The 12,705-nt window shown below is 42.8% G+C and overlaps 1 protein-coding gene across 1 annotated transcript; it reads right to left on the bottom strand.

Moving 5' to 3' along the window:
- Positions 1-400: 400 nt before the first annotated feature.
- lbx2 (ladybird homeobox 2) lies at positions 401-3,952 on the bottom strand. Its single transcript, XM_067985911.1, has 2 exons — positions 3,619-3,952; positions 401-870 (listed from the first exon to the last, which is right to left on the bottom strand). The coding sequence occupies exons 1-2, from the start codon at positions 3,950-3,952 to the stop codon at positions 401-403; spliced, it is 804 nt and encodes a 267-aa protein (XP_067842012.1).
- Positions 3,953-12,705: the final 8,753 nt, after the last annotated feature.

Below are 12,705 nucleotides of genomic sequence, written 5' to 3'. Positions count from 1 at the left end.
GTCAAATTAAAACGAACATACAATATATGTATCGAATTGCACTCATTCCCCCCAAAGCAAATAACACGGTTCTTACATACAAGACACGGTAGAGAGCGCCCCTTGTCCCCATGTGTCCATATCTACCTGTTCCTTTGGATAGATTCAAGAACGTGCGGAAATCCCAGCGAGAACTTGCACTTAAAAAGTTTTTAAAAGGACAAGAAAGCATTTGTTTTTAGAAGTTTATAATCGATGCACTTATTCCATTTGTTTCTTCCTCCTATTCATTTGTCTCTTTGTCAGAGTTTGTTCCCTGTGTTGTTTTAAAGAGTTTCTTTTTTTTTTAAAAAAAAGACATTTCTCGCGCTTTTATATATATATATATATATATTTTAAATATATATGAATTTGATCTCGTTCAATCGTCTACTTCTATTTCCTCGTCTTCAGAGAATTCGTCAGTAGTCTGATCTCTGGAGGAACACTGCGGCGAGGAGGGAAAGGCCCCGAGTCCAGACGCCGGGGAGAGTTTGGGGGAAAGGTCCGAGGGGTCGGACTTGGAGCCGGCCCCGTCCTCCGGGAACTCCTCCATGTGAACCAATTTCTCCAACTGCTGGGGCGGCAGTTTCTTGAGGGACTCCACGTCGGCTTTCATCTCCTCCAGGTCCCGTTTCAGCTTGGCCCTCCTGTTTTGGAACCACGTTATCACCTGGGCGTTTGTCAGGCCCAGTTGCTGGGCTATTTGATCCCTGTCGGCGGGAGACAAGTACTTCTGATAAAGAAACCTTTTCTCCAGCTCGTAAATCTGATGGTTGGTGAAGGCGGTGCGGGACTTGCGTCTCTTTTTCGAGGTTTGCCTTTGGCCAAACGTCGTTACATGATCCCGGCCTTGGAAAGAAAAAAGGGAGAAAGGGGCAGATATATAATACCATATTTTGTAATTGCATATATATATATATATATATAAATACACTCACACACATGTACATATTCACACATAAATACATTTATGCACACATAGACATACACACAAATATATAAACATAGATACACACATATACATATACACACACATAAATACACATAAATATATACACATAGATACATATATATATTCATACAAACAGAATTGTCTAACAGCGTGCTAGAAAATACATAGCGGAGTCAATATTACATTAAAGCCACTTTGGTCCACCCGCTCTCTGATCTGCATTTGCTCCTTTCTGGTCACTTTTTTAAAAAAAACTGTGACACCGTCCTAACATCGCGTCAGATAAAATCGTCTGCTGTCAATGCCGAGGTTGTGTTTTATTTACAAAGAGAGTTTAAATACGCACGTTTGTTTGGGGGTAAATGTCACGGCAGCGAATTTCCAATTTCTGCATTTGTAGATACTATATATATGTATATATTTGCGTGTGTGTATGTAGATACATTAATTCTACATCTATTCGCGCACAAACTATGAAATATAATATGCATTTATGTACCCACTATAGAGAATTCCTGTCTACTGTACAGCATGTAATGGATAGAATATCCGTGCTTATACAGTATAAATAATATCATTACACAGCATGTAAATATATATATGGTTTATCAAGTGTTGTACACATACTGTAAACGGTGCAACTTACATAGCCTATAATATATAGATTATAAACATGCGTGCACTATAAATGTGTATATATTATGCAGCATGCAAAGGTATGTATAAATTGCAGATTTACGCAAACATATATATAAAATGTGTATATTACAGCGTATGTAAAGGTGTATAGATTTACATACAAGATAGTACATGACACCGCGTGTAAAAGTATATATTAATTACATATCTATGTAAACACTATTCCAGAGCACCCGAAGACATATAATAATTACATATCTGAGCACACGCACCATAAATGTGTATATTGTACAACATGTAAAAGCCGACAGTTGCAAACACACTTTAAATGTGTTAATTCCATAGCGTGGAAAGGACCCTTTGAAATTCAGAGTATTGTTTAAATGTAATTCTCCCTGTGATTCAAGGGGATCGATGGAATTATTGCGGTTAAAAATGCGTTTTGTTTCCTGTGAACGAGCGGCGGTGTGAGTAATGTACCTCTGCTCCTCAGAATGGAACGAGAGTTCCCTGTTAACAGCTACCACTGACGCCAAGCTCAATTTGCCTTCACTTACATTTATAAATGTTTCCCCCCAAAAATGAGCTGACAGTTTCCTCCCCCCCTCCCGCCTCCCAACACCATCCCATAAACAAGTTTGCCTGCGTGAGTTTACACACTATTTGCTGCAGATATTTTCACAGATTGAGGGGGGGGGGAGGGAGAGAGGGAGGGGAGGCTCTAGTGATTTGACATACTCGGCAGCCTTTCCCTACTTCCAATAGCATTTATTAAAAACAAATTATGAAGGGCCTTCGCTCATTATTCAAAACTCACAGTTGCCAAAAAATATCAAATATTGTTTTCCTGTACGTTGTAAAACACGAGTGCCCCTCACACACATGTTTGATATCAACAGCAGTCAAGAGGTATCAAACTTCAAAAAAATATTTGTTAGAATTTATGTATATTTCCCCCATTATTCGCGCGCTATTCCACGTGTGTACTGTGCGTTATTTAAGACACCCTAATGTATTGTCTTTATTTTTTTAAATGACATTTTGTAGAGATGATTGCATTAAACATGATTCCTAACAAAAATATCTTCTTAATATATATTTCTTGTACAAGGGGATTGAACGAGAGAAATTATTCTTTTTGACACGCATACATTTCAGTCCTACAAATGTTTGGGTCTTTTTTGTCCGGAGCCGGGCTTACTGTGAAAAAATATTGTTAATAAGATCATTTTAAGTGGCAGTGGTTTAAGGAGCTGACTGGCGCGAGGGATTGGGGTGTGTTTGCTTTCGGCACTTAAGGGTGTTTAAACACTTTTCCAGACAAAACCATAGTTAAATGTTATTTAACAATGCCCACGCATAAACAAAACACGGTTATAGAAAAAAAACAGGCATGACTGATCCGAACAAGAAGTCCTATAAATATATATATTCCTAAATATAAAATAAATGTAGCCACACTAAGTGGAGATCAACTGAAAAAGATATCGAACCCACTTTTTGCAAGTTTTATTTTTAAAAAAATAAGTTACTTGCTGCAGAATAAACTTAACTTCTTGGTTAAAATGTGACAATCGTTATGGATTGGGAAAAATAAATGTAATTGATTCCCCATTGATAAATAAAATAATGAAAGAAAACTCCTCAATTACAAAGGGTTAGTGAAGAATAATCAGCCGATTTTGGACAGTACCTCGAGGGGTGTGAGAGACACAGGGTAATTTACAATACGAGATGTGCTTATGATAAAGCTCCCTGATATTAATTCTGAAACAGAGGTACACACATAATCAGGAATATTATGAGAAATATTTTTTTAAAAATGGAAAATACGGCAATCAAGCAAATTTTGTTTTTTCTAAATCCCAGGCAGCTTTTAGTGACATTAATTCAGTGAAAACTTAACAGAGCACGTTTTATTAAAACAATTTTTAATAACTATTTTTCTCAAATAGAATTCGCGTTCTAATTTAACAATTTTTTAAAAAAGGGGCTTGTTTAGCTACCTTCGGCCGCTTGTATCACACTCAATTCGAGACCCTTAAAAGTTTTGCTGGCGAGTTCCTCCAGAGCGCAGAGCGGCGAGGTCTGGGAAGGTAATCCGTTTCTTGCCACCCCGGAGCCGGATACTTTCTCGGCCGGGCCGGAGCGGCTGGACGAACACAGATGGGAGTTTTTTTTGACCGAGGGCTTGTTCAGGATATCCTCGATGCTGAAAGGGGTGAGGGGCTTGTTTGAGTTCGCCGGGGGTGGAAAATGATCCAAGGGGCTTCGCCTCCTCCGCTCTTCGATTCGAGGCTGCAAAGCCGGGTTCGATTTTAAATTTACCCCAGATGTCATTCTGGGGGGAATTGTCGTCTCAATTTCTTGTTTTTTTTTTAAAAAAATAAAAGCCTCCCCGTAATTCTTCCCTCAACGCCAGTAGTTGTTTTTTTTTTTTGTGTGGTTGTTGGAGGCGATTTAAAATAAGAACGGATCTAAATTCGTCTTCGCGAAGTTTACAAGATGTAGCCCTCAGTTGGCCTCGAACATTGAAGCCGGCAGTTTTAATTCCAACCCTGAAAGAATAAAATAATAACGACCTCAAGTCTCTATTTACCAAACTGCCTCCTTCCTTCCTTCCTTCTCTCTCTCTCTCTCTTTTTCTCTTTCTGTAACCGAGTCAATCCTACATGGGAAAGGGGGAAACGCTCTCTCCCCCCCCTCCCCGTCCGCGCTCTCTTCTTTTAACAACAGAAAAAATAAGAACCAAATACAAGGCACCGAGTTTAGAGAGGAAAACCGGCCGCTAACTCGTTATCGTTGATTGGACGGAGATCAATTATCAGAATGGCAGACGGAGCTATTGGCCAGCCGAAGGCGTCTTAAAGGGGTCCAGTTAGATTAATTAATTGAGGACAGCAATGGGAGGAGTTAAGCCAGTGTTAGCAAACTTTTGCTCTCTCTCTCTCTCTCTCTCCCCTCCTGCCTGGTGGTATTGGGTTGCGTCTGAGTGTGTGTGTATTTTTTTTGGTGTCTGTGATAGAAGTTTGATTCCTCCCAGCCCTCCCTCTCCTACTTACCGTGTTGGAGGACGGGAGCTAGGGGGTGGGCGGGGAGGTGGGTAAGGAGTGGGGGTGGGGGGTGGGTGGGGGTGGAGGTGGGTGGGGAGAGGTTGGAGGTGGGTGGGTGGAGAGAGAGAGGAGATGGATGAGTGGGGAGACGGGGCAGGTTGGTGGGGAGAGGTTGGAGGTGGGTGGGTGGGGAGAGGGGGAGGAGGTGGGTGGGGAGAGGGAGGAGGTGGGTAAGGAGAGGGGGAGGAGGTGGGTGGGGATAGGGGGAGGTGGGTGGGGAGGGGGGAGGGGGAGGTGGATGAGTAGGGAGGAGGTGGGTGGGTGGGGAGGGGGGGAGGTGGGAGGGGAGAAGTTGGAGGTGGGTGGGTAGGGAGAAGGTGGGTGGGGAGAGGGGGAGGATGTGGGTGGGGAAAGGGAGGAGGTGGGTGGGGAGAGGGGGAGGAGGTGGGTGGGGAGAGGGGGAGGAGGTGGGTGGGGAGAGGGGGAGGAGGTGGGTGGGGAGAGGGGGAGGAGGTGGGTGGGGAGAGGGGGAGGAGGTGGGTGGGGAGAGGGGGAGGTGGATGAGTGGGGAAAGGTTGGAGGTGGGAGGGGAGAGGGGGAAATGGGTGGGTGGGGAAAGGTTGGAGGTGGGTGGGGAGAGGGGGAGGATGTGGGTAAGGAGAGGGGGAGGAGGTGGGTGGGGAGAGGGGGAGGAGGTGGGTGGGGAGAGGGGGAGGAGGTGGGTGGGGAGAGGGGGAGGTGGATGAGTGGGGAAAGGTTGGAGGTGGGTGGGGAGAGGGGGAGGATGTGGGTAAGGAGAGGGGGAGGAGGTGGGTGGGGAGAGGGGGAGGAGGTGGGTGGGGAGAGGGGGAGGAGGTGGGTGGGGAGAGGGGGAGGTGGATGAGTGGGGAAAGGTTGGAGGTGGGAGGGGAGAGGGGGAGATGGGTGGGTGGGGAAAGGTTGGAGGTGGGTGGGGAGAGGGGGAGGTGGGTGGGGAGAGGTTGGAGGTGGGAGGGGAGAGGGGGAGGTGGGTGGGGGGGAGAGGGGGGAGGTGGGTGGGGGGAGAGGGGGGAGGTGGGTGGGGAGAGGGAGAGGTGGGTGGGTGAAGGGAGGTGGGAAGAGGGGAGGGTTTGACCCACGTGGTCCCAATTCCTGAACCCAACTTCTCTTGTCAGTTTCAATGACGTCACCGCAGGGTGCTAATAGTCACACTGTCGGGTTATTAGTAAACTTTTAAATCTTCCACCCAGCGTATTGGAAGGGACGATAAATCATCTAACTATTTATATATCTATATATAATTATATATATATATATATATGCACCTCCCCCCACCTCCATCGCCCCTAAATTTGTATTCTCAGATGAGGCGATTATATTTGTAAATATCTGATTCAAAAGTTTACAAACTCAAACCGATTGCAAAGAGGCAGTCAGTAAATCAAATTCACGTTAAAGGGTTTGTGTTATCGCGCCGATTTCCAGCAGCTCCCAGATTTATAGCCGTATGTTTTCTATTTTTACACTGTATAGAGATATCATCTAATACGCTGTACAAATATTTGCACCGTGCACAAACAAGTGAGGGGAAAAGAAGGTGATTATCAGCGCCTCCAATCCGCCCTCCTTGTTAGGCAAACACGCTGAAAAAAAAATCTCAATTATTAACTGTTTAACCAAAATCTACTCAATGATTCCCATCTTAGTCGCAAAGCTCCGGCCTCCCTTCCGAGTGAGATTTCTAAAATGAAGCGATTTGAATCTTCCCAAAAAGAAATTCAGGATGAGAGTGAGTAAACTGGGCAATCGAATCGAATGCCTTTATTCCTGTATTTATTTCGGGGCTCGGGTGTAAACAAATAAATTATACATTATATATATATATATATGCAGTTTAATTTTTAACCAGAAAAACCAGGAGTGCAAGTAGTATTAAATCACCGTCCTTATAAACGGCGTGACTGTGAAACGGGCTCCCAGAAGAATGTGAAACGGTTAGTTTGAGTTAAATTGCACAGGCGGGTTTAAATCATACAGCAGATGGAAGGAGCGGGCACCTGAGGAGAGACTATCGGATCTCCTTCCGGCCTGTCCATTCTTATCAAAGTCTCCCTCCGAATTAAGTTGGATTCGTTTGGGGCGATATTTAAAAAGACTCGTAATAATTAAATTCGTTGCTTTCCTGTATGTGTGAGTGCGTGTATGTATATTATATATCTGTGTAAATCATACATATTGTTTGTATATGTATAATTTATATGTGTATATTATATATCTGTGTAGATCATACATGTTTGTATATGTATAATTTATATGTGTATATTATATATCTGTGTAAATCATACATAATGGTTGTATATGTATAATTTATATGTGTATATTATATATGTGTAGATCATACATAATGGTTGTATATGTATAATTTATATGTGTATATTATATATGTGTAGATCATACATAATGTTTGTATATGTATAATTTATATGTGTATATTATGTATGTGTAGATCATACATAATGTTGGTTTGTATATGTATAATTTATATGTGTATATTATATATGTATATATAAATTATATCTGTGTATATTATAAGTATATGTGTGTGTTCTATGGAGAGGTGAAAAGGGGACAGGGATAATTGAGATTATTACTGAGATTTAAGTTGTAAGCTCGATTTTTGATGTTACACAAATTTCTCCCTTCCTTCCATCCGATTTAAATGTTTAATTCCCTTCTTTTTGAGTGTATACAGTTTTTTTTCCCACTCGTAATTGCTGGATGAATGATGTAGAGTGACAGAATGTGTACAGGAAAGAGACGTACACAGACATCCTGAGGTCACATATTAGAGACCGATTCGTGTTCTGCTGATATCCGATGTACTGCCTTGAATCCTGAACCAATGCACCTTAGGACAGACTGAATAATAAACGATCAAAGGAGAGCAGATGCGCCACCGAGAGCAGAAACGAAAGGCGGGGGACACTTAACCGCAAGAAACGCTCTAATGTCAGATCCCTTTTAAACTCTATACCAACGCGATTAAAGCCAATCCTTCTGACCATATATCAGCCCTCAGTTTAGGGAAAAAAAACTGTTCTCTCGTTAAATTCGAGACTCGATTGAGTACAAATTTCTAACACTGGTGAAAATATAAATTGCTTCTCCGCTTCCCTTGTACCAATTACGAACTTTATTTACAAGCCTTGAGAGCAAAAGCAAGAAAAACAACTTTTACAAGCTCATCAAAAAGTGTGGGGCCAGATTAGTAACAGAAAGATTTTATTTCTTCCAGATCTGCATGTAGCTGTCTCTCTCTCTCTCTCCCTCTCTGCATCCAAATTGCACCATAAAAACCCCCAGACTTAAGATGGAAATCATTACTGAGAAACCTTATGATATATCACTCGGCTTCTTAATAGTGACCCATTTTTTTTTTCATAAAACGAATCGCCAGATGTTTGTTGTTACTTGCTCTCTCGTACCCAGGTAAATCAGGCCTCTCAGCTTCCCTCTCTGCTAACTCAGGGAGTAAAAGGGAGACCTGGAGCGATCCACACCATGCGACTCACTGTACACAAGGCACAGCTTAGAGGGGAGAGAGGGACGATTAATCGGAAGAAAGTCTGGTAGGCTTTATTTTGTAAAAAATGAATAAAAATATATATCAATTCAAATAATTGAGCAACAAGAATACTGCATTAAAAGAATCGCTGCTCTATTCGATTCTGTTCTCAGACACAGAAGGGATGGGTTAACATGACAAGTATATTTACAATACAGATGGGTCATTTGGATTCTTCGTAACGCTCTCTCACTCTCATTCAAAGTGTGTTATAAAGTGTCACAGACGGTCATTCTCAATCAGATTTCTGAAAAATGGTACAATAGATTAATTTGAGAGAAGCAAAGCGCCTGGAACAGACCGCGAGCTGACTAGAAACGTGGGGACCGCTCCAAGCAATGGACGCTTATTTCTTTTAACCAACGTTCATTCCGACCAATTCATAAATTAAAGACTTATTTACAGTTTAAAATTTTTTAAAAAAACAAAAGACGTTCATGTCAGACTGCCCTGTCACCGAGTTGTTCTACAGAGAGGCTGGAACGTAATGTTCCTCCATAGTCCTTACAGCCCCAGTCACCTGCAATATTGCCCATAGTCAATACAGAGCCGACCATCCGCTCTTTTACATCAAGAATTGCTGAACCATTCTCTTTTTTAAAAAATAAGATATTTATCTGAAGCAGTCTCATACTCCCCCCCCCTCCCCCCCGCGAGATGTATTTTAAAGATCTATAAACGAGGCTAGCGGGCAGAAATCAAAACTCGAGTAACGGCGAGGTGAACTTCTATTGATATGAAAACAGGCATCTGCCTGATCTGGGAAATAGGATTTAACAAGAACAATAATTGATGACAGTCAGGTATCTGACTGTGAGGGAGGGGGGTCTGGGCGAGACGGTTCGTTCCCTCCCTACTTCCATTTTCTGTTTCTAATTTCTAAGGTCCCAATCTGAGTTTGTCATTGGTGTATCAGGAATGAAACGGGGCTGGTCGGAGTCTGCGTCCCAAGTCTGCATGTTTTTTGGTGTCTGTGTTTTTAAAAAAAAATCTGTACTTTTTGTGTCTTTATTTATAATTTGTATTTTTTAGCGCACGTTTTTTTTTAAAGTCTGTTGTTTGGTGTCTGCGCTTTTTTTGTATCCGTTTGTTTTCGGTGTCTGTGTTTTTGGTGTTTTGCAGTCTGTGTATTTTGAAGTCTGTTTTTTGGAGTCTGTGTATTTTGGAGTTTGTGCTTTTTGGAGTCTGTGTATTCTGGAGTCTGTGTATTCTGGAGTCTGTGCATTTTGGAGTCTGTTTTTTGGAGTCTGTGTATTCTGGAGTCTGTGTATTCTGGAGTCTGTGTATTCTGGAGTCTGTGTATTTTGGTAGCTATGTTTATGTCTGCTTGTTTTTAGGATCTTTTATAATGCGTGTCAGCATTTTTTTGACAAGTGCGTATTTTGTGTGTTTAAATCCGAAACTTTGATCATCTGTTAGAATACTAATGAGGAGGTGCCAACGGCCGAGGGAAATTCTATCAACATCATGTTTTAAATAACAGAAATGCATGTTATTATATGTGTGAGGATGTATTATAACAGCGTCCTTCTGTGTGTTGTCTTAGCGGGGTGAGGGAGGGCTAGCCGAAAACATTGAAATGTAATAATTAAAAATAATTGGGGACAGGAGCCTTGATATATGTAAACAGTAACCAGGTCAGCTCTCTCCTTACGGGTCAGTAGTTGGTTCGATCGAGGCCCGGTTATAAAGCAATCTGCTTGATTTAACTGTATTTAATAGTTTCGTAGTCGTGCGTGTTATTTTATACAACATATACCCACACACTGAGGCACATACATAAACACACACCCATACACACAGAGATCCATACACACACCCATACACACAGAGGCCCATACACACACCCATACACACAGAGATCCATATACACATCCATACACACAGAGGCCCATACACACACCCATACACACAGAGATCCATACACACACCCATACACACAGAGATCCATACACACACCCATACACACAGAGATCCATACACACACCCATACACACAGAGGCACACACACACACCCATGCACACTGAGGCCCATACACACACCCATACACACAGAGGCACACACACACACCCATACACACAGAGGCCCATACACACACCCATGCACACTGAGGCCCATACACACACCCATGCACACTGAGGCCCATACACACACCCATACACACATACACATACACACACCCATACACACAGAGGCCCATACACACACCCATACACACAGAGGCCCATACACACAGAGGCCCATACACACACCCATACACACATACTCAGAGGCACGTGCACACACCCATACAAACACCCATACACACAGAGATCCATACAAACACCCATACACACAGAGGTACATACACACACCCATACACACAGAGGTACATACACACACATACACCCATAAACACAGAGGCACACACCCAAGCACACAGAGGCATGTACAAACACACATTCCCATACACACAGAGGCACATACACACACCCATACAGATGCCGAGGCACATACACAAACACACACACAGAGGCACATACACATACAAACACAGAAACATAAACACACACACCCATACACACAGAGGCCCATACACAAGCACACACCCATACACACAGAGGCCCATACATAAGCACACACCCATAAACACAGAGGCCCATACATAAGCACACACCCATAAACACAGAGGCCCATACATAAGCACACACCCATACACACAGAGGCCCATACACAAGCACACACCCATAAACACAGAGGCCCATACATAAGCACACACCCATACACACAGAGGCGCACACACATACACACAAAGGCACATACTCGACACACCCATGCACACACACATACAGACACACAGACAACTAAATTATGAGCAATCAATACATTTGAGAACCTGCTTTATTTTAACATCCCCAGAGTTAAAACTGCTCTAATATTTATATTTGCAGAGTGTCGTCGTTTGGACGAGACGCTTAGTGAGGGGTTTTATGTGTGTAGTGGTTGACCGAAGGGCCTTTAGCTCTACTTTCAGCCCGACCCTTTGACCTAACTGGTTAAGGGTCAAGGTGAAAAGCAGCGTTTGATTAACCGCCCCTAAATTCTTCGGCTCTTGTCTCGCAATGTAACCTTCCAGCCTCGCTCCGCTCATTCTCCTCCCAGGACCTTTCACAGGTCCACGTGGAAATCTGTAAGAGTGAAATAACACAACATCCTGAAGATTAGCGTCAGTTTTATTTTAAAACCAGTTTAGCGTCACCCGATCACAGCATCCTCATTTGCCTCGTCACTCTTCCTTATGACTGCTCCTCAAGGTTTGTCAATTAAAAATATATAAAAGAGGCTCAAACAATTCGTTTAAAGGTAGAGACCGGGAGCTGAATTTGACGCAGCAGGAATCAGGTAAAATCTCAATTCAACACAACACAAGGAACATAGAATATAATCACCATCAGAAACCACTGAAAATAAAACCAATGCGGCAGGTTTTGTAGACAATATTGGGTCAACCGTGGGAATGGGAGTTGAGAGAATATATCTACATAGTATCCGAGTATGGAGCTAAAGGTTTTTGTTCCGAAGCACTGTTCTCCGCATTTGTTCCGGTGTTATTGCGGGCTGTAATATTTACTAATCCCGCTACACAAGCGGTCAGATACACACAGACACAGCGACACACGTTCAGGCACTCATACTTACAGAAAACAGACAGACACACACACTCAGATACACTCAGGCACACACATACACTGAAACAGATTAAACACACAGATACACAGATACACACACATAGACAGATATACACACACACCACTCAACCAGATTATACACACATACACACAGATTATACACACAGATATCTGAGTGCGTATCTTAGTATGTATCCGGCAGATATACACTCCGGCAGATATACATACATATACTCCCAGCAGATATCGGCAGGTGTGCAGTTAGACAAACAGTCAGATACACACGAAAACGTCTGAGACAAACAGTGATACATTCACACAGGCACGCACACCCAGATATACACACACAGATACACACTCAGAGACACACACCCAGATATACACACACAGATACACACTCAGAGACACACACCCAGATATACACACACAGATACACACTCAGAGACACACACCCAGATATACACACACAGATACACACTCAGAGACACACACCCAGATATACACACACAGATACACACTCAGAGACACACACCCAGATATACAACACACAGATACACACTCAGAGACACACACCCAGATATACACACACAGATACACACTCAGAGACACACACCCAGATATACACACAGATACACACTCAGAGACACACACCCAGATATACACACACAGATACACACTCAGAGACACACACCCAGATATACACACAGATACACACTCAGAGACACACACCCAGATATACACACACAGATACACACTCAGAGACACAC

This window comes from Heptranchias perlo, chromosome 1 (genome assembly GCF_035084215.1).
Source record: "Heptranchias perlo isolate sHepPer1 chromosome 1, sHepPer1.hap1, whole genome shotgun sequence".
Lineage (NCBI taxonomy): Eukaryota > Metazoa > Chordata > Chondrichthyes > Hexanchiformes > Hexanchidae > Heptranchias > Heptranchias perlo.
The sequence above is the reverse complement of the archived record's forward strand: the minus strand, read 5'-3'. Positions and strand labels throughout refer to the sequence as shown.